Source organism: Neopelma chrysocephalum, unplaced genomic scaffold, assembly GCF_003984885.1.
Source record: "Neopelma chrysocephalum unplaced genomic scaffold, ASM398488v2 Primary Assembly neopelma1_257, whole genome shotgun sequence".
Lineage (NCBI taxonomy): Eukaryota > Metazoa > Chordata > Aves > Passeriformes > Pipridae > Neopelma > Neopelma chrysocephalum.
Window position 1 is genome coordinate 234,725 of NW_020897919.1, and position 25,922 is coordinate 260,646.

At 43.6% G+C, this 25,922-nt stretch overlaps 1 protein-coding gene across 4 annotated transcripts in view; it reads left to right on the forward strand.

Annotated features, from left to right (window-relative positions):
- The window catches only part of CFAP61 (cilia and flagella associated protein 61), a 93,430-nt gene that overhangs the window by 30,680 nt on the left and 36,828 nt on the right, over window positions 1–25,922 (forward strand). For all 4 annotated transcript variants that reach the window (XM_027704156.1, XM_027704157.1, XM_027704154.1 and 1 more), the window contains 4 exons: window positions 1,119–1,253; window positions 12,631–12,758; window positions 23,003–23,101; window positions 25,667–25,835. In XM_027704156.1, the coding sequence (XP_027559957.1) occupies window positions 1,119–1,253; window positions 12,631–12,758; window positions 23,003–23,101; window positions 25,667–25,835 (531 nt within the window). The remainder of the gene's footprint in view (window positions 1–1,118; window positions 1,254–12,630; window positions 12,759–23,002; window positions 23,102–25,666; window positions 25,836–25,922) is intronic.

Here is a 25,922-nt window from a genome sequence, read left to right on the forward strand (position 1 = left end):
GACAGACAGAACTGCCCCTGCAGCTCAGGGGCTCTGCCTGGCTGCACCCAGCACCTGGGCTTTAGATGGTAACTGAGATGGATTCTGTCCTTGGGGACTTGGGTGGGTTTGAAATCACCACCAGTTCTCATGTGGGAATTTTGCCAGGTTAGACCTGGGTATGTTTGCAGAAGGATGTGTTTTCCTGTGCACCTCTGGAGTTGTGTTAAGTGTTCCCTTGTGGAACCTATGTCCCCATGTAGCATTAGGTTCTGAGGTTCTGAGGAGGTACTTACAGAAATGCAGTTCAATGGCAGTGGATGGATGAAAAAAGTGAAGCCTTACTAATGATTGCAGTTTGGCCTGTTTCCTGGCTAGAGTTCCTCTAAATTACTTTAGCTTGTCATTGCTCTAATAAGTGGTAAATGGGATGTTTTACTCAGTTTTCAACATAGTAACATCAAGTTTTTTTAATATTTGTGGATTGAGTGGCACTTGAGTGTAACTTAGTTTGCATTAGTGTTCATTCTGTATTTCTTGTAATTCTCTTATTTCTTTTTCCCTTTCATGTTGCAAATTATGCCAGAGCTAGCCATGCTGTAATAGACAGATCCAGCTATTTCTAATGATCCAGGCTGCTCACATGAGCATTAGGGTTTTGTTCACTTCAAATTTCTGCTGGTTTATTAACATTTATCACTTGGATGAACTAGACATTTCAGTCAGTATAGAATTTCTATATAAATTCATCACTGTTCTTTGCCAAGCAGGCAAAGGTTAGTAGTGAGAAGATAACATGGCTTAATGAGGTCAAATCAAGCTGATTCATGATCACTATGGAGAAAAATATCCTCCTGGGGAAAATACTTGTGCTGAAAAATCCCATAAACCAAACCACTTGTTTATCTGTCATTCCCACAGAGATAGTAATGTAATTACTCTCATAATTATCTTCATTAGTGTCAGGAATTATCTGCAATTCATTCCTCTGCTCTGAGTATGTTTGTTTATTTGCTGATTTTTGTCTCAGATTTAGCCAACAGAGCTAAGAACCGTGTGCTTGCAGAGCCATGCCGCAGACATCTGTGCTGCCCTGTTCTGACATCCTCTCTGCTGAAATATGGATCGCTGTCTTTCAGCTCCAGAGCCCCTGTGCCCATTCCCTGACATCTGCCCTTCATTACATGGCTCCCGTGCGGCCCAGACGACAGATTGTCTATCCTCTGCAAGAGCTTGGCACGAACGCTCCCTCGGAGCAGCTCTCCAAGGATCAGGTGGGTGACAGCAGCAGCAGCAGGCAGGGGGCACGGTGCCAGCTCGTGCAGGGCTTGGCAGATGGGCTGGCATTACCGGCCCAGTGGTGATGGGCTGCTCCTTAATTACAGGGGTGGCCGGACCCTCCCAGTCCTCCCAGTGCCTGCTCTGCTGCTGGGCTGGGCTGGCACACCTGGCACTCTGCAGCCACTGGGCAGGGCACCTTGTCATGAGGGTACAGACTCCCAGCACGTGGGACATGCTCTGCCTTGCTGTTTAGCCCTTCTTCCTGCTAAGTTTACTTTGGGGTTGTGCTCAGCAAATGGAAGAAAGACAGTGCCATGCTTCTGACTCTGTCTGTAGAAATTGCTTAACTCAACTTTCATTTTTCAGTGCTGAAGTCAGGTTTCTTCCATGCACGAGACCAACCCTCAAAGAACACTTCAAAACACCAAGTTGATTTAACAGCAAAGGAAAAGATTGATTTTTTTTACCAAAAATTCTTATTTCTGTAGAACTGGTGCAGTCTGGAGGTTCTAAATGAAAAGTGTCTTAAAGTTTCATCTGTTAAATCACTTACACCTGATTCTCTTACATTTTTAATTAACTAAAATTTGATGTGTAGATGATTCCTCAAAAGAGTAACCAATGAAGCTAAAATGTTAGGAAAAGCACCATTAGTGATAGATACTCTCTGTAGGTAGCTGTAATTTCATGGAGAAACATAATTAGGGAGCTTTATGTCTGTACTAACTTCCAGTTGGCTGAGATGGGTTCCCATATAATATTTTTAGTGCTGTCCTTTTCTCAGTTAGTGAGTAGGTTTTGGCACCCAAAACTTAATTAGGCAGCAGTTGGCAAAGCAAAATCCAAAAGATGGCTGAGGCTGTTGAGTTTGGCTTTGAACAGTCTTCCCTCCACATGCACATCCCTGCCTTTCTCTTTTCTGCAAAATAAACTGTCTGATGCTTTTCTTCAAACTACTTTTTATTTTAGCTTTAAAGTGAGCTGTTGCTCTCTTGCTAAAAGAGCTCATCTTAGCGTTTTTGTTGAAGCTGGAAAATCTCAGACTTCCTGTGTTTGAAAGATTTGCAAATATGTTGTCTTCTCTGTTCCCAGGTTCTTCCTGAGGTTTTCTGTGAGTTGTAGGTAGTGACATAATTGTTTAAAATCTCAGAAGTTGAATTTCTATTTAATAATGTGAGATTTTCATTAAAACCTTTTCTGACAAAAATCCCCCCCTAAAGGCTGTCACTGTGTAAGTATCCACGCATCTGCCCCAGCATGAATTATGGATTTCTGACAGACTGCTGTATCAGAATGGACATCTGGGGCTGAGTGCTGGGTGGTAACTTGAGGATAAAGCTCATCTGCTGCTGCTGACTTTTCTGAAATACCGAGAATCTGAAACCACATGAAGTTCAATTGACTCTGGTGTTGAGTGAGTGAAGTGACCTTTGGCCACCCTGCGTTGGGAAGCTCTGTAGCATAAGGAGTAGCCTGCCCCAGCCCAGGGGTGCTCACAGCAGGAAGGAGCTGCTTTGTAGCTCAGGAGCAGCCAGGCATAAGGCACCTGCCCTCCCTGCTCAGAGCCTTGTCAAGGAAGATTGATCCTCATCAATAACCTTACACTGCCCTGCCAAATCCTGCAGTGAAGTTACAAATAAACCCAGGTGTATTTTGTAAATTAGTATAACCAGATTTCAATAGGCATGAAGTTACCATCTCTCTACCTTTTTGTAATGATTCAAAAGGCCCTCTGTAAACAGCAAGGTGCAGTCTGTGTGACAAAGAGCAACGTGTCCCACCGAGGAGATAAATGGGACAGCTCTGCAGATTGGAAAGGCTGAGAATTGTCACCTTAAAAAGTGTTGAGACTAGGTCAAATGTGTTTTGGTTGTAGAGCATGCTAACAGGCTAGCAAGTGAGGGAAAAGGGACATGGGAAAGCAATGTTTCAAGGGAAACTTATAGAGAGGAAGAAAGGTGAAAGTCTGGAGTAGGAATTGGTGGGAATATGTCTGTAGCCAGCACCTGCATAGCAGTAAGGATACACTTTCTCCTATCATCTTTGTTTTGGTGGTTTTAAACAAGGTTGGGGCAGGATCTTGTAGGATGTTGAGATCTGGGCAAGCAGAGATTCCTGACAGTGGAAGCTGTTCCTCATTTCTTTATCACACACCTATGCCAGCTCATCAAGCTGGTTTGAGCTGAGGGGGCTTTGCCCTCTCCTATTTGAAAGCACCTCTTCCAGATGTGAACCAGGGCCCGTTTTGCTCCTGAGAGCTGGAGGACAGGTTATTGCTGTAATTGCTGCTTTGGAGAGCTCTGCAGTGGTGGCAGCCTTTGTCATGTGAACTACAAGATAAAGACTGTAAATACAAGGCAGTTCAGAAATGTAAAATTTTCATTGACTGCCTGCCCTAATTGATTGCTTGAGTATCTGTTGCTTGTAATGGAGATAATTGTAGTGATATTCTTGCTTTGATACCCACAAGATGCCCCTTGATATTGAGCCATCAACATCTGCCTCTCATCTACTGCTTTTTCAGCTGCCTTCCTCTTGTTCCAGCCATTTTTGAGCTCTTGCTCTCCTGTTCTAGCTGCAAAATGTGTTTTTCCCCAGTAACAGCTTGTGGCTGAGCAGCTCAGCCATGTGGTGTCCGAGCACAGCTCCTGATCTGTGTGTGGGTCTCTGTGGGCCACCAGTGGCTCAGATCTCAGTGAGTGTGCATTACACTTGCTGTCTCCCACTGCAGTCCTCTGGAATGGCACAGATGCTGACCATGGAATTTGCATCCGGTCCTGGAAGTGCCTGGACTTGGGGATACCTGCTGAGCAGCAGGTGTAGCAGAGGTGCCACATCTTAGCTCAGAATTTCATTTGCCACACTCTGGGGTTCAGGGCACAGACCTGATGCAGCTCCTGCCTGCTCATGAGATCAAACACTTCATACAGCTGTTCCAAAGCAAAAGGAAATCTCTGATTTTTGTATTCTGAATCAGCAACCAGTGCTGAGGCGCCAATTGGCAGAAGATCCAAAGATTCAAGCTCTTAATTCCCCCAGTGTTAAAACAGATTAGATTATTATTGTGGTTTGCACATCTGTCAGTCATTTCAGTCATGTTACATTAAAAACCAGTTGGTTACAACAGAATTGTGAATACCTTATAAAGTGCTGCTGGCCTTTACAGTGCATGTCATTATTGATGGAGTAGAAAACTATAGATAATTAAATAATTTTTAATGATTTCTTCATAAATAAACAATTTGTAAACTTGTTTGCTTTCTCACCATCTGGGAGCATTCTGTTCTCCATCTGCTTCATGTAATTATCAATGTTAAGGGAAGAATAGGTGATATAATTAACAAGAATAACTGATCCACAATGAAGAACAAAAATGTCACACATCTGTTGAATTATTTCCTTGTTTTTGCCCTTTCATTATTATTCATGCTATCGGGTTTTTTATATTTTTATTTCATGGCTGCATTCAGTCCGTCAGGTTTTATTGCACAGTTTAGAATTGGTTGTTCTGCTCTAGCTCATAAAAAGATGGAACAGTTGCAGAAGCCCGTGAAGTGTAGTATAAATTTATTTTGGAAAAAAACCCTCCCAAACCCAATGAAAAATACCAACCCTTTCTCAGTTAATTTCATACATTTTGAGTGGTATTCCAAGGGCACTACAGGAAATGTTTATATATCAGAACAAGAAGTGGTGAGTGCAGGAGCTGGAGTTGGGTGCTCAGCCCAGCTTGGAGTGCTCTGAGCCTGTCCCCTGGAAACCTGTTCAGGAGTTGGGTATTGTTGGGGGACAGGATAGATGTCCATCTCTCAGCGAGAGTATCTGCACAGCAGGGACTTCTGTTTGTCTGGGAAAAATTGCAGCTTAACCCCAGAAGCAATGGTGGATGTTAGTGTGAGGCTCAGGAAGGAACTGGAATACAGGGCACTGTGAACCCAGCAGTTCTCAGTGCAGTGTGCAGATATTTGTGTGCTTGTGTGATTCCATGCTCATGCTTATGGCAAGTGCTACGAATAGATGGCCTGAGAGAATTTAAAATATTAATTAAAACAATAAAATGAGAGAAAATGTTTATAGGATGTTGTTGAACAGTGCGTCATTGCTTTTAGATTCATTTTAGAACTTGTTTCATTGTAGTGTATGTGCTCAAATGAGTTATGAGTGTAAGAATCATCCTGACTCATTCTCTATCCTGGGAGCTTTTTATGTCTGTTATAAAGTTGCAGGACTTTAATAAAACAGAATATGTTTACCATCTTTTCTAAAAATAGAAATTAACTATCAGGTAAAATAGGGAAAAAAATCTAAAACATGCTCAGACTTGACAAAATTTTTCCCTTTTGGGGCAGTTTGTTTTAAAAGGAAAATACAAATGCTCCTATAGATCCATTTTATAGAAAACTGATCCCTAGATGCTGGTGTCTCCCCCAACAAACTCTTGGGGTGCTTCACTCTCTGTGGCTTCTACTTTGTGGTGTCTAGGCCAGCTCTTTGCTTGTTGGTGTCTCTGTAGTTGGGACATACCTGACTGCAGCTGCCTTAGTGCTGCTTTCTGAAATAATGGAACTCAGTCCAGGTCGAGCACAAGCCACTACCCTGACCTGTGCAGGCAGAGGAGTAGAAAGGACTCAGAACTGATAGACTGACAGTTAACAACACCTCGCTGTCAAATCCCAGCTAGTCCAGAGTGTGCACCTGGAAAATTTCAGCTCAATTGCAATTCAGAGGTAATAAAAACAGGGAGTTAAAGTACGGAGATTTTAAAGCGTGGGGGAGCGACTGTGCACCACAGAACAGTCTGTTCTGAACAAGCAAAGCTCTTGTTGAGAGTGGAACAAGGGTCTGTCTCCTTATGTGTCTGAAGAGGCACGTCAGGAAGGTGGTCAGGGACAGACAGGAGCACTGTGCAACTCCAGAGCCTCTGCTTTGGGGTGAGCATCTGCCTATCCAGAGTGCCCACCCTGGGCACTGTCCATTCCCTGCCCTGGGCACTGTCCATTCCCCGCCCTGCTCTGCCCCCACGGCCACAGGAACTGCCAGCCTTGCTGCTGGAGGTGCCTTCTCCCCAGCTGCCCTCTGGAATAGCAGTGCCTGGAGTAACTCAGGGGCTCAGGGAGAGCAATCAGTGCTGTCTGACCCTCTCCCTGTCTGCTCTAAAGCCAAGCGTGTCCTCGCCTGGCAGAACAGCTGTCGCAATAAGGGGGTTTATTTTGGCAGTTTCAGTTCTGTATATATGCAGTTGAGGCACTGGAATGTACTGAATGTGGCTAAAATATAAAAGGTTTTTGAGGGTTTGGTTTCTTTGTTATCTTAGTAGAGGCCTATTGATGAAAAAGAATAAATACAGCAGAGAGCCTAGGGACGATGAGCAAGAGAATTGCCTGTGTTTTAAAATCGAGGCTCATGTATCAAAGTTAAAACAGCAGAGTTCCTACACATTACAATTTGTGTGTGGATATATTGGGATCACAAACAAAGGCTTGGTGGGGATAGTTTTTACTTAACCAAGAGAGGAATATTAATTTTTAAAGCAGTAACTGTTGCTTAAGATGCTCTTGTGCCTGAGTAATGAATTTTTAATGCTTTTGTGGTATGTACATGGATAAAAATCCATTATTTATTGTTCTTCCCCTTGGCTGGTGAAGGTGATGATTTTATAGCACCAGTAGGCACACAAACAGGCATTCTGAACTGAGGCTGATAACAAATTTCCTTACTGTAAATGTCAGTGGGGTTTGTGTGGTGCTGCCATTACATCTTGTTTGGAAGGCAGAGTATCACACTGTTATGGGAGGCACCAGATGGCATCATTAACAGGAATGTTTACCACTTATGTGCATGTGTGAAATTAAAAGTAAGATGACCTATCTTTGTTTTGAAAGCGTGGTGTCAGTGCTGTACAGGTGTTAATGATATTTGCTGCAAACTGAAATAGGCATTTCTGCTTAAAAACAGGTCAGACTTGGTTTAAAGCTTTTTCAAAGCATTTTGTTAAATTGACTTTGATAATTCCAGCTTGTAAGGAGGGCACAGATATTTTTTTCACAGAAAGGTAATGTTTGCTATTATAAAATGGAGAACCACAGCTGCTGTCATGCAAACAGGACTCTGTAGTAACCCTCAAATCAATCTCCCTTCATATGCCTGTACCATTATTTACCTGGTGTTCATTATTTTCAGTATGAAATATTATGATTTTTCTACACTGTATTTTTTTAAGATTTTAATTTTATACATATCTTAAATTTTTCACTGAATAGTCCAGTATATTGAGAATTGCCACCTGTGTTGCCATGAGTCTGTGTGTGCAGAAGGTGGAGTGGGCAGGGATGCTGCTGCCCTCTCCCTGCAGCTCTGCTGCTGGTGAGCAGGGTGTGTGTCGGGGTAGGTGCCTCTCAGGTGGGCTCAGTGTCCCCTCTCTGTTCTTCTCTTCCCCGGACAGAAGGGAGAGAACAGAGCTCACTGACAGTGGCACCATTCAGAGTTCATTTCTTTGCCCTTTGAAGCAGGGCAGCAAGCAATCGTGAGATTTTTGTGGGTGGGAACTGTCCAGCCCTCTCTGGGCTGAGGATCCAAATGTCGATGCTCAGAGGGAAAAAGAGCAGTTTTTACCATGGTAACAGTGGTTCTGCAAGGAAAAGAAATAGCTGTGCCTGTGCTCTGCTCTCCTTTGCTGCTAGCTGGAGTTACAGGGGAAATCCCTGGGTGTGTAGGGACTCATGGGGATGGACATAGGATTGCCTGTATAGATACTGTTCTAGAAGCTGAAGATCAGCATTTACTTGTATGAGATTGGTGTAATAATATTGACTTCATTTTATAAAGGCCTTGGAGGTCTGTAGATGAAAAATATTCTGTAAAGGTGAGGTGTTACCTGCCTATGCCACAGTTCCCAAAGAAGGATTCTTTGGCAAAGGCAACAAAATAATTAAGGCTACGCTCTTCATCACTGTTTCTCTTTCTGTTTTCTTTTCCTTCTGTTTCTGGTGTTTGTGGCAATCTGTAAATGCTTGGAAACAGCTTTTGAAAACATGTTTGCAGACATTTCTAATGAGGCTTTTTGGAATGTAGCTAGTATTTAGAAAACAATTCCTAATGCAGGTTGAAAAAGCATGCATTTTCCAATGAGTTGTTCATATCTCCTTGGTAAACATTGATTTTTCTTTTTTTAACTTGTGGTTCAAATGGAGCTTGAAATTAAAATAGCTCTGTTTGCTCACCTTCTTGTTTGCCAGTTGCTGTTGCTGAGCTCAGCACTGCTCTAGGAACAGGTTTGCTAATTGTTTTCACTCCTTCTGATGGTTTTTACAGTAACAGTTCAAATCACATCAATCCTCTACAGCAGTAACTATCACTCAGGTTTCTCAGTAACAAGTGCTGAATTAAAACAAAAGCATTGTCGGCAGACACAGAATCCTGCAGGACAGGGCAGGGAGGGCCCCTCCCAACAGTTCCTTGTTGCTCCCTGTGGTAGTGAGGGGTCTGTGAAGATGCTGAGTACATAACAGATGAGCCAGCCCTGAATTTGGGCCACTTCAGCACACTATACCTGTAGCCAACTCTTCTGTGTGTTTAGCTGGGCAAGGCACAAGTCCTCACGGTGTCATTAAGTCAAGTCTAAGTTTAGCAGTTGGACTTGATGATATAAGGGGTGTTTTCCAGCCTGAAAGATTTTGTGACTCTGCAAATTCTGCAGTGCTATGGAGCCTTTGCATGAGGAGTCCCAGCAGACAGTGTGCCAGCTGTCTGACACACCACTCATGTGTTACTGGGGTACATCTATCAATGCCCAGTTCAGAACACAGCACTGCTCTCTTCCTGTCACAGCTGAAATCCTTTGTCTAACTTGGTTCTTTCAGTTTTGGGTGCTCAGTTTCCATTTTTTCTGTTAGAATAAAGGTAATATTTGTTATAAACCCTGACCTATTGTAGAAAAATTACAATAAATATATTTAGAAAACCTACAAATAGCTCAGGGTCCAGTGTTTTAAAAACAGAACTAAGGAGCTACAAAATATTCTGGATGTGAGTTTGTACCACCAGCACAATGTTGTTGAGTAAATGTACCCTGAATCTGTTCCCAGGGCATGTACAAAATGCACAGGAGAGCTGGGCATGAAGCTGTGCATGGTTGGAAAGGGCAAAGGAAATAATGCATGCAAGCGAGTCTGCTGAAACCTAAGCAGTATTTTGTCTCTTTTTTGCATTGGTTACTTGGAGCAGAAGGATGTGTGAGTTTTGGATGCCATGAATTGATCCTGCTGTGGCACACGTTGTGCTGTGAGATATCAGTGAGAGCCGTCAGGCAGTCGCAGGGTGTGGTTGTCAGTGGAGTGCTCTGGGAAGTGTTTTAATGAGGGATGGTTTGAAGGCCCCTGAGTGGTGGCAACTGGCTGGCTGTGTGCAGGAATATCCCTGTGGTTTGGTGCCCAAGGGCCACCACTGCCAGTTCCACTGTCCCTCTGCCTCAGGGTGGGAGCAGTGGGGGGGGCAGGAGTGCCAGGCACCCTAAATAATATCTTTGAGAACCAAAGACAATTCTCTCGTCTGAGCTACATAGGCCTCTTCTACCCATGGCAATTAGTGCTTTTTGCCGTGCATTAGTTAATGATTGCTGGTTTATTTAATAGATTGGATACAAAATAAACAAGTTAGTTTGCTATTGACCTATCGGTTATGATGTCTGATTACCCCTCCGGGGAACATATGTAGCCATTTGTCCTGACACTTTGTTAAAGTAGGTGGTATTATGGGACCAATCCACCTAATTCCTCACTCCCTGGGGCCGTTTAGTGTACTTAGCTGTGGAAAGGTGATTTCTGGAGCATGACAGCTGCTGGTGCTGGGGCCATTGTGTGAGGAACACCACGGGTTATATTCTGCTCAAACGCTGCCTTTGTGTCATTGATACAGAAGCCATTTTGTAAATTAGATACAACTCTTCCCAGGGAAATTGTGTTCCTGCTCTGTGTTTCATTGCTGGAATACATTAACATGAGCCACCAGCACAGAGCAGCAGTAGGTGATGTTTGACCTTGGCATTGCCACAAGGCCTGTTGGGTTTGTCCTGTCAGCTGCTGGCATCCCTACCTACTTTTGGTGATTAGGTGTGTTACAAGTAGTTTATCTTTGTGTTTTTTTACCACTTATTAATTTATTAAAAGTCACATTTCAACAGAAACATCACTAATTGTTTTTCCCCTAGAAGACCATGCTTTCCTACAAAGTTGTGACACTGTGTGTGCAGCAGAGCCCAGCCTGTCAGAGCTCCTGTCTGCTGACCCAGGGAATGGGAATGGCAAGATTGGAAGCTGGAGCACCGTGTCTTCCACACCTGTTTGTGGGACCCGGAGAGCTCCATGTGTCAGCATTGGCAGGGCTACATCACATGTAGTTGGGGCATGACCATTTTACAAAGAGCATGGTTTTATTTTAAGCAGTGGGGAATGCCTGTAGTACTTGGCACCAGTTCTTCTCATTTCCTAAAGCCTCTCCCAACGATTTTCAGTGGACTGTGAAAGGCTTTTTCATTTTCTGAAATGTGGAACTGTTATAGGTATATTCTAACTTGTGACCAGAATCCTTTTAGTGGCAGATCCAGCTGTAAGGAGTGTTTAACCATGTACAGAAGCACTGGCTGTGGGTGGAACTGTTTGGCTTCTCTGTGGACTTGCTGCTGTCTGGTGTAACTCTGCTCAGGAGCACTGGGATGGTTCTGTGCTTCTCCCTGGCAAGCCCAGGCATTCTTCACTGCAGCTGACCTCTGCTAAGCAACCACCACGGGCTGGTAGACTTTTGAAGATATCTTCTGGAATTTTCCTAGGGCAGTAGAGTCCCTGAGATGAATCTGGCTCACCACTGGATGTCCTCGTTGCACTGTGGTGAACTGCAACCTGAAGAACATTTATCTGGCAGTAAAAAATAATGTTGCCTGACCAAAGGCAACATTTAGTTTTGCCACATTCTAAGTGGCTTGCTATGCAGTGATGCCAGTTGGCAAGGCATTGGTCCATAATCTTCCCTTAAGGGCAGCACTAGTCATTCTCCAGACAGCTTTCCTCCTTCTGTGCTGGGGCTGTGCTGAAACCTCAGCTGTGGGGCTCCACCACTGCACAGACATGGCATAAAAGATCTCTTGGGGATCTCAGTGTGCCACGTACTTCTAGAGAAGGCACATGTAATTACCATAGCTTTAAAATAAAACACTCTTCATCTATTGAATTACTGTCAACTAATATATAGAGAATATATTTCTACTGTAATTTCATAGGAGGAATTCAGAGGGCTTAATATCATTAGCCCTCTGCCTCCTATTTGTAGTAGAGGAAAACCTGTTAGAAGCCTTGGATTGCTTCCTGCCTAAGTGCCACAGCAGGAATTTATAGGAGAAGTGTCTGACAAACATCAAAAGTGGCTCCATTTTGCATTGACCTTCCCAGTGCATTTATGACTCTGCACTTATGCATTCTATGAAATGGGAATGTAGGCAACCCAGAGCAATCAGAAAAATGCAGTGTGTTGTACTGTGAGATGGGAAGTATTTCCCTGCCTTCCATCAGAAATTCAAAAGCTAAATATAGTTCAGGGCAGAAAAAAAATTGTCCAATGCAATGTTACCTCTTGGCTCTTTCTTGCATATTGATTTTGAGAATCTCTGTCAGGTAGAGAGACTTAGAGACACATGGAGAAAAAAACCCACATGGAGTCTTATTGCCTGTATAGCCAGGGTGTGCATTAATTAGTATGGAAATTGAGATTAGTAATTACAAATGCTGTAGTAAGATTTTGTGACTGGAGTATTGATCCTGGTGGCATTGAGGTACTTGCTGATGCATGTGACAACCTGGCTTTCTGGGTGGCTGCTCTGTATTTCAAGAAAAGAGAAGGATAATTTTGGGAGTTTTCAATTCAACGCACAAAGACACTCAAAATATAAGTTTCTAGTTAATTTGAGTAAAACCATTTCCATAAATAAACCAGCATGAGTGAAAACTGCTCTGGAAAGCATAAAAATGGCCTCAGCAGTATAGAAATGCATGTTCTCCAGGTGTTTGCTAAATGCAGTGAGTGATAGCATAGGGGGTGTTTTGTCCTCTCCTATGAGGACTCCAGAGTATCTTGCTCAGGAGAAGGCAGATCATTCAGCTCTGCTAATTTTCTGTGACCTATTAAGCATGCATGTATTTCAGCATTTCTGTATCATTTATCTGGTGCTGTGTACAGAAAAATCATGGTATTAATCATGTCAGTGGGCCATAAAAAGTTTGGTGTGAATGCGAGGTAACGCATCACTGTGAGTTTAATGCTTCTTAGCAGGCTTTGGCTGCTTTTTTAATGCATTTCTGTGTCATGTTCCATATGTTTTTACAGTTGAGTTTTTCTTTGAACCTCACAAATCGAAAGCTGGTGCTGGAATCTAAAGTGTCTATCAACACTAGAATTGTGGTGATTGGTGCATCCGATGTTGGAATCTCTTTTCTGGAAACACTGATTTTTTGGTAAGTTTTTTATTTTGTTTCCTTTACTGAGAAGAATGTGTTCCTTTTTGTGTGAAGGAACTTGTTTGTGTCCCTTTTATACGAAGGGGCTTGTTTCTTCCCTGTGAAGTCTGCCTTGAGTATGCAGCTGTTTTTATACCTTTCCCTGTCTAAGGCAGGGAAAGCTGGTGGGTGAGGTCTGCTGTTTCACAGCCTTCCCAAAGTGAGGACAGGGTGCCCTGTCTGATGTTTCACTGTGGCACCTCCTGTGCCAGTACCTCCTCCACAGCAGTTTCAGGGGCTTATTGGGAAGTCAGACTGTGAAAATGCAGTTCCTTTGATGTAGTCAGTGTTTTCTGCAGTTTATTCACACATACTAGAGATGTATTGAAACACTTGCAGAAATGAATATGAAATTCAAATCCTGAACATGATTTTTATGACAAAATGCTACAGGAACTGGGGGAGTCTGGTGCTTTAATGGGGGGGCAGAGAATGAAAAATTCTGCCTTTTTTTTGGTTAAGCCAGGAATTTGTATTTCTACAGCAACCATTGATAACATCACAAATGAAATTATCAGTATGCCAAGAGAAAAATAAGTTGAAGTGCTTTATGGATGTTGTACTGCTGGGGCAGTGGAGAAAAAATTCCTGCTCCTTGCACTTTATTATGTTCCTGACTTTTCCTGTAAAGCATCCTATCTTGGGGTAAATCACTTCCTCTCATCCTCCTGTTATTAGCACCTTTTAGGCCTTCGGTTCCACTCTAAATTCAGTTACAGGTGTACTTCAGAGCTTTTAACCTCTTTCTTACTACTCACCCTGTGCTGTTTATTGCTGTGCTTTCAAACACTGTGAGGGAAACCAAAGTGTTTGTGCTCCAGGTGTGTCAGCCAGCAGCTGAGTCTGTAGTGAACAGGCCTTTGCAGGTGTTGCCCTCAGACTGTCTCAGCCAAGGCTTTCCAGGCAGGAGTTTGATCCCAACTGTTCCTGCAGGACACGTGCTCCTTGTGTGTAGCAGAGAGCTCGTCTGCAGTGCTGCACAGATGAGCTCCCTCCTGAGCCATGGGGTGCTGCTCCGAGAGCGACTGAGTGCACCGAGTTTATATTAATAGAGGTATAAATTTAGGAAAGATTACTTTTTAATTTTCACATCAGCAGCAAATAGCCTTCTGATCAATGTGAAGGCCTTTTAAAGCAGTTTAGTTTAATTTGCTCATAATTTTCTAATATTCCCTGCGAAGGTTACGTGCACTAAAAATAGCTGGATTGAATCAATTTGTGAGCCCTAATCCTTAAAAAGAGGAAGTTATTTTCTCGTTGTTATTCTTCATACTTAATTATTTTACATTATCAGTCACCATGGAAACACACAAATGTAATTCACTTACCGACATGGCAGTTATTAGAACTTGATCTTGCAAGTGTTTTCAACTTCTTTGAGACTGGAGAAATACATTTTTTTATTAAGCAGAGAAATAACCCTAAGAGTGAGCTCTGCTCCCCTGTGTTGGGATGGCTCCTGCTCCCACTGTGCTGTGGGCAGCACATCCCAGGGCATAGCACTCCTGGAGCTGGGAGCTTCTTCCCTAATCCTGGGGTGCTCTGAGCCCTGGGAATTGCTTCCGTGTGCTCCATCCAGTGCTGGGGCACTGCAGGTGATACCACTTTTCAGGTTTCACCATTCAAATAAGTATTTCCTGATTTTTTTTTTTAATTTTTTTTTCTTGGAATGTAGTCATATGCAGACATGTTTTCAGCTGTACTGCTGCTTTTCTTGGCAGTGCACATGGATTTTATTGGAGAGCCAGGTGACTGGTGGAGTCAGTACCGAGGGCAGAGCCTGGCCTCCCTCGTGGTGACCAGCCCGTGTTTGGGAGGTACAGGTGTGACAGTGGGAGGTTTTCTTGTTTGGTTTTTTTTTCCTTTGCTAGTTTGAGTGATGGGCATGGCAGCCAGAAGAACACAGGATTACAAACCCCAGTGTTTCCAGGTTGTTCCAGGGGCTGGTTCCTGGAGCAGCCTGTGAGCCCCTGTGCCCCAGCTGCCGGGGTGGAAGTTGGGCTGCAGGAATGCAGAGCTTGCTCCCAGCAGTATCTTGTCACTGGTTCCAATGCAGGGAACCAATTGGCTTTTATCCACCTCTTTGCATATAGCTGTGGGAAGTGCTATTGTGTTCTGATTATAGGGAAAACCCTTCTTAATCCATGATTTTGAAAACCTCCTTAATCCAACCCCTGGTGTAAACAATGACTTACTCTCTGCAGATGCTGGAATATACATAGCATGCTACATAAAATAGCCATAAATGAATGGTGCCTCAGATCACAATATTTCATATGAAGTTGTTGTGAAATCCATTTCCCTCTCCATACGGGTGCATTAAAATAACTACTGTGTTTAAAAAACAGATGGATTAAAGTAACTTTTGTCAAAGCCCTCAACTTTATTCTTAGGGTAGAATCAGAGTCCAGCACAGTAAATCTGAGTCTTTCTCTGCAGGATGAGTTCAGGGTACCCAGGATCAGCTCTGAAAGGACAGGGTCTGAACAGGGTTCCTGAGAGAGCAGCTACCGCTGCCATATCTGGCAGCACCGGGGTGCACAATATCCTGCACATCTGGCCTGTTTGGCAGTAGTTAGCATAATGCTTGCTGGTTAATTAGGCTTTTTATCTTTGCATTTGTCTGGGAACATCTGAAGCCTTCCATGTTGCCTGTCACTAATTAGTTGACTAATTAAATAGTTAGTGCTTACTTGCTGATCACAGAGCTAACATGTAATGAATGGGTTAGTGATCCCTATTGTTTTGTACTATTTGTCTCTGCCACATGAACTGATACACGTGTGCTTCCCTCTGCCTTTTCTTCATACCAAGGCAAACCCAGGCCATGTGCTCAGTGTTGCCAGGCCTGCATCCCTCAGACGCTGTTGCCTTCCATCATTGCTGGTGAGCAGAGCTCAAGCTGTGACAGAGATAAATCAGATGGGTCAGAGCTGGCCTTGTTGCGCAGTCGGGATCACAATGAACAATGGCAGTGACTGATACCAGACGTAAATGAGGGGAGAGGATGTGGGTCAGGATCAGCCTTCCCAACAGCCTCTGCCAGAAAGCAGGACTCAATTAGCAGCAATATGGGCTTATTTTATAGTTACACTCTTGCTTTCGAGGCTGTCTGAAGTTTTAAATGAGGTGATTTCCACTTGAAGTACGTGCCCTTTAAACATATGCAAACATTTCTCTGAGCCCAAACTTTCCTTTCACACTTGAAATTTTTAAGTATTTGTAAATTTTTTTCTTGTTACCATTTATATTTGAACAGTCATAACTTCTTGTTGCATGTTAAAGCTGATCTTGGCAATAGTAGTTTTCTCATACAAAGCCTGCTCAAATTTGGAGTGAGTCACAAGGGGTTTATAGAATGCTGGTTTGGATCTGTCATCCCCTCCTGGTGACTCAGTGGGACATGAGCACCATAAGCTTTGTAGCCTGGTACCTCTGATTGACGTGGTTCAGAGCAAATACAGAAGCATTCCAAGTGCAAACACTGCATTTAGGTTCTGCAGCTCTCTGCTCAAGTGACAGAGGGGGTGTAACCCCTCAGCTCTCCAGAGCAGTCTGTAGGCTGCCTGGGGGTTGGTTTGGAAGCACAGCAGGCTGTTCAGGCTGCTGCAGTGGAGAAAAAAATGAATTGTCTGATTAAGATGTGATCCTTCCCACTAGTGATTAGTGTGGATTTGATTCCTGTTTGTGTGTGCATGTTTGTGTACTGTGATGAGCAGAGCGGTGACAAATGGAGGTCACTAATTGAAGGGACCGGCTTGGTTTTCTGAATGCTTATTGAGTGGAAGTGTTGAGGTTCTTTTTCTGGATTGCTGTGTTGACCCTCCAGATCCCAGGAAGGAGTCTGAGTGCAGCTCAGACTGGGGTGACAGTGGGAGGATATGAGATACAGGAAGGAGACGAGATTATCCAGGTTCCCCAGGGGGGAGAGCTGGAGCTCTGCAGGGCTGCAGCTCCCCAGCTCCCAGCACCCTGTTCCTGCACTGTGCTGTGCTTGTGACACGCCGTGTTGGGTGCTTTGCTCCCTGGACTCTGGTGAGTAGACAGCCATAGCACCCTGCCACCATAGTTTTAACATGGGAGACTGGCCAATAATGTTAAAAGTGCCCTATTAACAAGCTGGAATTTGCACTGTGTAATTCACTGAAGCACTTGCCCAGCAGTAGGCAAACCAACAAAATTTCAACCACACTGTAGCTTTACTGCCCAATTTATGGTACCTATATTTGTGGAAAATGGAGATGATGCCTCTGAACTGTGATTTGGACTCTGCCAGGGAATTAAACAGTGAGAGACTGTAACTACCAAGGCCATCATCAGATAACCCTCATTTTCTGTCTAGAAAAATAATTGCCCTTTTTGAACAGGATGAAATGCTGGAACACTTGTGGAATGAAAATTGAAATTTTAGGAAGGAAGCGCTCTCACTGAAGCAGTGGTTGGATGGTACTTTGATTTGGGCAGACTCAAAGCTACCTTAGATTTGGGATGGTAGGGCTGCCCTCGTGAACTCTGTGGCTGTGAATGACCCCGTGCAGGGATATGGATGGGTCTGATTAGCCATGGATTTTGCATGGGCCAAGGAAAGAGCTCTTTAAATTTCCCTGTTCTGAGCAATTCATACTGTAAGGACTTGGCTGCTTGATTTTAATAAGCTAGATCCTGGAAATGCCACAGATCTTGACAGGATGCTCTAAGGTTTTGGAAGAGCCTCCTAAGAAATGTGTAGATCTGTCAGATGAGTCCTCATGTGGTCTGTAGTGTGCTACAAAAACTGCCTGTGTGCTCACTGTACTGCTCAGTGCAGAGTGTTAAGGCAGTTTGTGTTTGAGCCTGAAGTGGTGTTGGACTAAGGAAGGAAACAAGCAAATATGTGAATAAACAGGTAGTTGGCCCTTGGTTGTGTGGTGTTAAAAGTCTGCTGCTAAGTGCTGCATTTGAGTGGGATCAGCACACTCAAAGCCTGGTGGCACCCTGTCAGAGGCTTGGGAGAAAATGTAACAAGGTGGGTAAGGGAGGGAGGAGAGCTTAGTGGTAAAATTGCCAAGGTCAGTATGGGTTGAGAAGAAAAGTGCAGAAAAGGATTAGTCTAACAAAGGAAAAAGGCTCAACTGAATTACATTGCAGAGCCACAGTCAGTGGAAGAAGAACGTTGCAAAAAAGGATAGGAAAGCAAAACCAGCTGCTGGGCAGTGAAAGGTGGCTGGAAGGAAAAAAGCAGTGACAGCCACAGAGGAGGCTGAGATGTTTCAGAGACATGAGTTGTGAGATGGATGGGAGTTTGAAAGCAGAAACTGGAAAGACATGTTTGGTAACAGGGAGAAATCAAGATTGTGGGGTGCTATAAAGCTGCCTAAAAAAGGAGGAATTAATAAAAGAATTGGAAGGTAGCAGAGTCAGAGTTGATGTGTTTAGTTATATCCTCTAGGAAAAGGGTCAGTGCAGAGGATGAGAGAGACAAGCAGTAAAATAACCCCATGGAAGGGAATTCAGGACTGATCACTTAAATGGGGAAGAGGGAGAGGATAAATGGATATAATTTAGCAGGAGAAGCCAAATTTAACTGGAGAGGAACAGCTTTGCCACAGGATTGCCCTGGTTTTGGCTGGGAGAGAGTTAATTTTCTTTCAAGTAACTGGTACAGGGCTGTGTTTGGATTTAGTGGGATAATAATGTTGAGAGGGTGGGGTGGAGAGAAGCACTCCCAGCATCCTTGAAGGGTGTTAGTCAAAGGGTGAAGGAAATATTCTTGAGCTTTTTTAATGGATTCTTGCTAGGATGTCAGAAGTGGTGACAGCAGTGGCTTTCGTGGCCTGGGCTTATAGGCTGCTCTTCTTTGGATGACAGCATCTGGTAAAATTCATCACCAAGAAACCTGGTGGGAAGTGCCTGAAAAAAAAAAAACCAACACTAAAAAGTGCTGTTCCATCAACATGTAACTTTTTGAAGGAAGCATGTTGTTTTCATACCAGGAGGAAGTAACTGGGACATGATGAAATATTTTGCTGAGGTGTCATTTTAAAAAGTGACTCTTGTTTTTAAATAAATTGCATCTGGAGTTTTTTAAAAATCAAAATCAGACACAAACATTTTTCTTTTAATCTCTCTGTTCTGAAGGCTTTAGAACGTTTTCTGAAATGAAAGAGGGTGGTGAATTTCCCAGTGCTGTGACCTGTCTTGGAATGGAAATATTTGGTGTTCTGGGAAGGAGAAGGTGTGACTTCTCCCACTGAAGTGAGCAGTGGCTTCCCCGTGCCCTGGGCTCAGGAGTGGCAATCCCTCGGGAGCTGCTGCCCAGGGACTCCCTTCTCTTTGGGTTCAGTTGGTGTGTCCTCCATGTGTCGCTGGGCATGGGAGGGACAGTCGTGGGCACAGGTTGTAAAACACACGGATGTGTGGAAAGCCCCTCCTTGACCCTTTCAGGGACAAGTGTCCTGGTGTAAATACTTTGTTGTTGTCCTTTCTTTCATGATGCAAATTCATTCACAATCTTAACACTTTTTCCTAAGATTGATCCAACAGAACTGGATAATCTTTATTTACTTGTAATTAAAGAGGGATAACCTGTAGCTGGACATCTGTTGGTCAGCAGTGAAGCTGGTTTGCTGCTTTGGGCTGCAGTTGCTGCACTCAGAGGAGGTTCTGGAGCACAGGTGCTTTTGGTGGGTGTTGGTACAAACAGCAAACCCTTGGGCTGCTGCTGGGACTGACTGAAGGCTCCAGCAAAGCAAAGAGGGTGTGCAGGGAACATGGAAACACCACCTGCAAAGGGTGCTCAGAGCAGCTCTGGAGTGGGAACAGCAATGAGTGGGGTTGCTGTCTGGTTATTAGTATGAGCAACCTTTCAGCTGGGCCTTTTTACTTGAGTTTTGTGTGGAGCTGGAAAATCTGTCAGAATATCTTTTCCTTTTGGTGAAGTCTGTTCTCCAAGTCAAATCCTGATTGCTGAGTTCTTGAAATGTTTCCTCAAAAAGGAATGCTGCTTTGGATAAATGGTTATATTTTGGGGGAAAATGGAAACTGCTGTCTGTATCTGCCCTGTTCAATGGGACTGACACCTGGGCACGCTGAGTTTCTGTGCCTTCAACACCAGGGTATTGCTTACTGGGACTTTATCATCATCTCTCATTCTGGGCTCCTTCCTCCCCACAGAAATCTCAAGGTTCCTTTTTCTGTTTCGGGACAAGTCTTTGATTTTGAAGTTTTGTCAATGCAAGGCTTTCACATTGCAGTTTTCAGCATTTAGTGCTGAAATTACATTATGTTTTACTATTTTCAGCACCATCTCAAGATGTGATTTTTACAAGGACTGTGTTACAGTGAAGCTAAGGATCCAAGTGGCATTAGGAGTTTACTTTTGGATAGGTTATGTTTCCAGATATTATCTTTTAAAGATTATGTGTACAGGAGAAGAGTGCACGTAGTTACCAATTTTGGGAGCCAGATAAAGCATTATCTTCTGTCTCCCTTTTTTATTTTAGATTTTAAAAATTACTGGAAAAATAATTTTTAAAAATGCATGATTTCAAATAAATTGATATGTTTAGGTTCATGGGGACTACTTTACTGCACTTTATTTTTTTGTAACAAAAGTGATGTGAGTTATTGTGATAATGAGGGGTTAATGAAAGCAATCGATTAAATTATTTGTTCAGGCAGTTTCCACCATCTAAGCCTCCATCGTTATTCTGCACAGAGAAGGGAAAAAAAAAAGGTAGCAAGACATCAGGCAAAAATCCAGAAAAACAAGCAAGGAATATTCTAACAGATTCACAAACAACAGGATATATGTAAATACTGTACTAAAACTTTTCTGTTTGTCCTTTTGATTATGCTCACAGTAAATTGACAACCCTGTATTATTCTGAGGACAAGGGTGTTCTGACTTTTTTTTTTTTGTAGCCTGCCTCCAGAGCTGTGCACTGAAACCCAACACCTTTTACTTATTTCCCTAGATACTCTAATCCCTCCCTGCTTTACCAGTATCTTTGAGCTGTTCTTCCCTCTGTATCCACAGCAACGTGAATCCCTGCTGGAATTATTTGCTTCTAAAATGCAGGTGCACTTGTTTAATGTTGCACTGCTTCAGTCTCTTAACTTGAAGACTTTTTCACCAAATGGGCACCTCTGCTTTGCCCTGTTTCCTGTCAGGCATCGTTATATTTATTAGCAGTGTGTAAGTCATTCCCTCCCCTGACACCCACTACCTGTTTCCAGAGCCTTGGTTGTTTTTCAGTTATTAAGAGCTTTTAGGCAGCAGTAAGGAATCAAAAGCTGCAGTAAATAAGCCATCCTTTTGTTAGCCTAGAAATAACAAAGCTGTGTGGAGGAAAAGGGAGGATGGTGTAGAGTGAACTGGTCCCAGTCCCCTGACCTGTCCCCCTGTGGTGACGGTGCCAGTGCCCGGCAGGAGCTGTGGCTGAGCACTCAGCTCCCCTCTGGTGCTCAGGCCTGTATTTCAGTGGATATGTGAATGTGTTGTAAATCCTGGGGTTGGGCATTGCAGCTACAGTTACTTACTGAAAGATTCTGATGATTTTCACAAATACCAGCCTGTGCTAAAGACTGGCCAAATGTGACACTCAGCAGCAGCAGCAGTTTACTCCGTTTGAAGCACAGAGCTGTGCCCGTGGCTGTGCAGCCCTGGGAGCACGGGCAGGGCGGGCACCAGCCCCAGGGTCTCTGCATCCTGCCCCCAGCATCAGCACAGCTCTGGGTCGCTCATCCGGGGGGTGCTTTGTGCCTGGGTTGTTCTCAGTGTCAAGTGGGAATCAAAGATATGACTCATTTCATCCCAGTATGCTAAGGAGATGCTAATCAACATTTTGATGCCTTCGAGATGAATGAATGGGAAACATGAATTAATGTTTGGGGCATATGGGGATGCCATGGGAGCACTGAGGTAGAAGTAAATCATTAGTTAGTAAATCGTACTGAGTGAAAGGTCTGAATTGAAGCCTCCCGCTCAATGGGGAAGCAGGGAACAAATACCATATGACTGGGGAAATCCTGGAGGAGCGTGTGTGGACTCAATAGAGGTAGAGCATCTGCAGAGGAAAATGGTATGTGACCAGATCAATAAAGTGCATCATAGTGCAGTCATGCAAAAGAGGCACATTTATGTTGCCTTGGACCTTCATTCTGTCACGTTTCTGATGCTTGCTTGCAATGTTTTCATCCAAAATATTGTTAATGTAATTGAAACCTGACGTTTTTGTAGCACCTGGGTTTGGAGACCTGTTGGCAAGAGGCCGTGCAGTGTGTACAGAGATGACTTGGGCTCCAGGCTGAAAGGAAACCTCCTTGCTGCGAGGGCAGGAGGATGTCTGGGGTGTTTGTGTAATTAATCCCAGGTACACTAATTGCCCAGGAGCCCTGCTGTGTAGGTGTGTGGGGTTCCTGTCCTGGCTCTGTGTGTGCCCCGCAGCGCTCCCTGCGTGCAGATGGCATCGCTCCACAGTCAGCTCCGGGGATCAGCCTCGCTCTCATTTACATGAGCACCATTTTGTATCACTCAGCCAGCATAATGTGGCCATAAATGAAGAGCAAATTCTATTTACACCCACCTCTGCAGAGTGACCTTAATTTAAATGAGAATCAGGCCCATAATCTGTATAAATATATGCACTTTGTTACATTAAGGTTATTTATTACTTTGTGCTCGGCCTGAGTATGCATGGAGATTTACCACAGATAATCCATAATCCAGAATTAAACTATTAATATGCATTTTGAGAGGGGCAGCCATAACCTTGAAATTCCTTGGTTTAAGTATGACCTTTAACTTTGTTTGAATATATTTTTTAAATGTATGAATAACAAATTAACATTGGTTGATAAAAAACATTCTGATTCCTTTGTACCATTTGCATCAGTCCATCCTTAACTTACAGAAAGCCTTGAAGATTAGAAGGCTTAATCACTCGTAATATTTATTTGTTTTTAAATGTCAGATCACATTTAGTTCAACATACTGTTAGTCTTGTCCCCCCGCCCCCCAGTGTTACTGAAACTGCAGTGGAAATTGCTCTTCTTGGATCCAAAGACACCTGTATCTGAGCAAAATGGCCAAACACTTTGTGCTTGTGCAAAGGAATTGCTTTCTGTATCCTCCTGAACGAGGAGTTCTGAGCTGTACTGTTCCTTTGACGTGCCCTCTGAATTTCTGGTCCACATGGGGCTGTTTGTTTTTCTTTCCACAGGCCTCGTCTGAAGTTCAACAACCTGACCTTGATTTCAGTTCATGGCCTTCCAGGAAAAGATCCACCAGGCTCCAAGCGTAGAAGCTTTTTAATTAACAGGTTTGACTTCACATCTAAACACTTTTGTAGCTCCAGCAGAAAACATAACACCTTGTAATTCTTGTGAACGTGTCCTAAATTTTAGCTACATCCATAGACAGCCCCAAAATGCTCCAGTCTGTCTGTCCAGCATGCACTCACCTGGAGGAATTGGGCAGAACTATGAGGAGGGAAATAGTGCCAAAGCAGTAACTTCTGGACAGCAATCCACTGGTCTCTGCCTTCCAAGGCTTTTTAGATTGTTTAGATCCCAGGTTAAATGACAGAAGACATCTGCTTGTTTTTTATATCTTACTTAGGTTTTAACTTTCATGGGTTTTGTTCCAAATAATGCTGAAGCAAAGAATGTGCAAGAATTAATATTAGTAAAATGATCAGTGACTGACTCAGAGCAGCACGTGGTGAGGTGCAGAGCCCATCAATGGTAGTGGGGTAGAGGGGGAATTTTAGGATCGTTGCTGTGGATGGGTTTGGCAGAACTGTGTTGCATCAGTTCTGCTCATGGGCTGTGTGTGCCAGTCCCTGGGCTGTGACAGTCTGTCCCCAGTCCCACCACAGCGTGGTCCCAGGGCTGGGGCTGCTGTACAGCGGCTGAAGGGAGGATGGTGAGAGCCCTGACTGTGTCTAGGGACTGTCAAACACTGTAAGATATCTTCCATTTAGTAGGATAAAATGTTACCTCATTAAAATTTGCAGAACATAATTCTCACTTAAATACACCGGTTTTGTTTTGATGGCTTGATTTTTTATTTTGGAATAGTGACTAGAAGTCCTCCCTGTAGACAGGAACATGACTGTTCTGGGCTTTGAGAAGCATGGAATTAAAATGGATCATTTATTCTGAATAGTTGGGGAATGAACTTAGTGTAAGTTATTTAGATTTGTTATGTGACTCTTTGGAGCCTGCACATTGTGTTTTACCAAATCTTGTCCTCAGTGAGCAGCAGTGCACTAAAGGGCTGGCTCTTTAAATGACAAAACAACTCCATGTCTGCTTGCTGAACCTTACAAATGAAACCTCTACAAAGATGTGAAAATGATGTGATGGGAACCTGTGTAAAACCACCTGATCTCATTTGGTATTTTGCCCTGCCAAGAAGTTTTTTATAAGTAGTTACCTGAATTAATTTTTTTACTGTAGAAAGAGGTGTGTTCAAGTACAAATCTAGCAAATGAAGGGGTTATGTGCTCACATAAATGCATGTACCCTTTTTCCTAAGTGCACTGTAAAAAACAGTTGCAGTAACAAAGCAGCCTGCCTGACGGAAAGTTATGGTTCAGAGCTGCCTCACTAGATTTAGCTGTTAAAATCTGAAAGCAGATTAAGAGTGAAAATTAAACTCTGCAGGTTATGATTTCTGAAAGCATCCCTGTGATTTTGGAGTGTCAGTCTCCTTGGAGCTGTGCACCTCAATTATGAAGGTGCTTTTGAAAACCCTCCCCTGTCCTTGATGTCCACCTTATTTATAGACTTCTGCGTGATTACAGTTTAGAATTGTCAGTGGTTCTCATTTATTTGCCTCTGGTATCTGTGAGTGCAGAGGATGCAGAGCACCTCAGAAAGCCTGGCAATCCAGTCCTAAAATTCTCCAGGTCATGAAAGCAACTGTGTTTGTTCCTGTGGCATCCTGAGTGCCAGCTTTGGGAAATGGGTAACAACAGTTCATGTGCAGCAAGCTGCTCTGTGTGAGGATGTGCACCCTGGCACTGATAGCAAGGTCACAGCTCGGAGTGCTGGTCTCTGCCCACGCCCTCTGCTGCGGCCACTGCTGCCACAGAAGGGCATCAAACACTCAAGCATGGGCCCAGCCCCTTGGATCAATCACATTTGGGCTTGTGGGAGAGAGTGGTGCTTGTAGTGTGTGCTCTATGCACACCCTGACCATCTCAGAGGAATTCAGTTGCATCTTAGAGGCTTTTGGAAGTTTGGGGTAGAGGAACAGTTTAGTATGTTCTCAGAATTTGTCATTCTTGCATTGTGGAGAAGTTCATTTGTAAAAGGGTCACCAACAGGAGTTTTGAGACCTCTGCCTTTTCCTTTTAGCTCTCACAACCGTTTTCATAGCTTTCCATTAATTTTTAAACTTTTTGGACTAATACTTTGGAACACAGATGCTAAAATGCTAGTGGTGCCTTCCCTGCATTTGTCTCACCACAGCCATGACCGGTGAAGCTGAATAGCAAAGGCAGGAAAAAAGCTGAATGAGAGAGACTGGTCTTGGAGAAAGAATTGGACTGTTAAAGTATTTTCTTTGCAGGTGCAAAAGCCTCCTCCTCTCATCAACCTGCAAAGGAAAAGCAGAGTAAAGCATATATTTCTGACTTTGTTCTTAAATTATGTGGTTGTATGGCCCAGTGCTGGGAGGGATTGTTTGGTTTCAGCAGAAAGTTGACAATTTGTAACTGAGTATTTGATAATGACTGGTCTTTTGCCACAGACTGTGGCAAACTCACAGTGAGGGAGCAGGCGGAACCACTGAGGGCTGCGGCCGAGCTCACCAGATGTCTAATTAATGCCTGCTGTCAGCTGCTGAAATGTCACTTACAGATATTCTTTCTTCACAGCCACTGTTTTAATGATGAAGATTATGCACAGATGTCACTTTGTTCCTGGGTTAACGTTGTAGTTGGTAAAATGACTGGCATAAATCGTGCTGCCAAATACGTGGTTGTTTCCGAGGAGAAGAAAGTACCATACGACTACCTAGTGCTGTGCACAGGGCAGAACTACCAGGTGAGGTGGTTACAGAGTGCAAACCAGCCCAGCATTCCCAGTGCCTCCAGTGAACAGTGTTCTGGGATCAGCAGAGCAGGCCTTAGC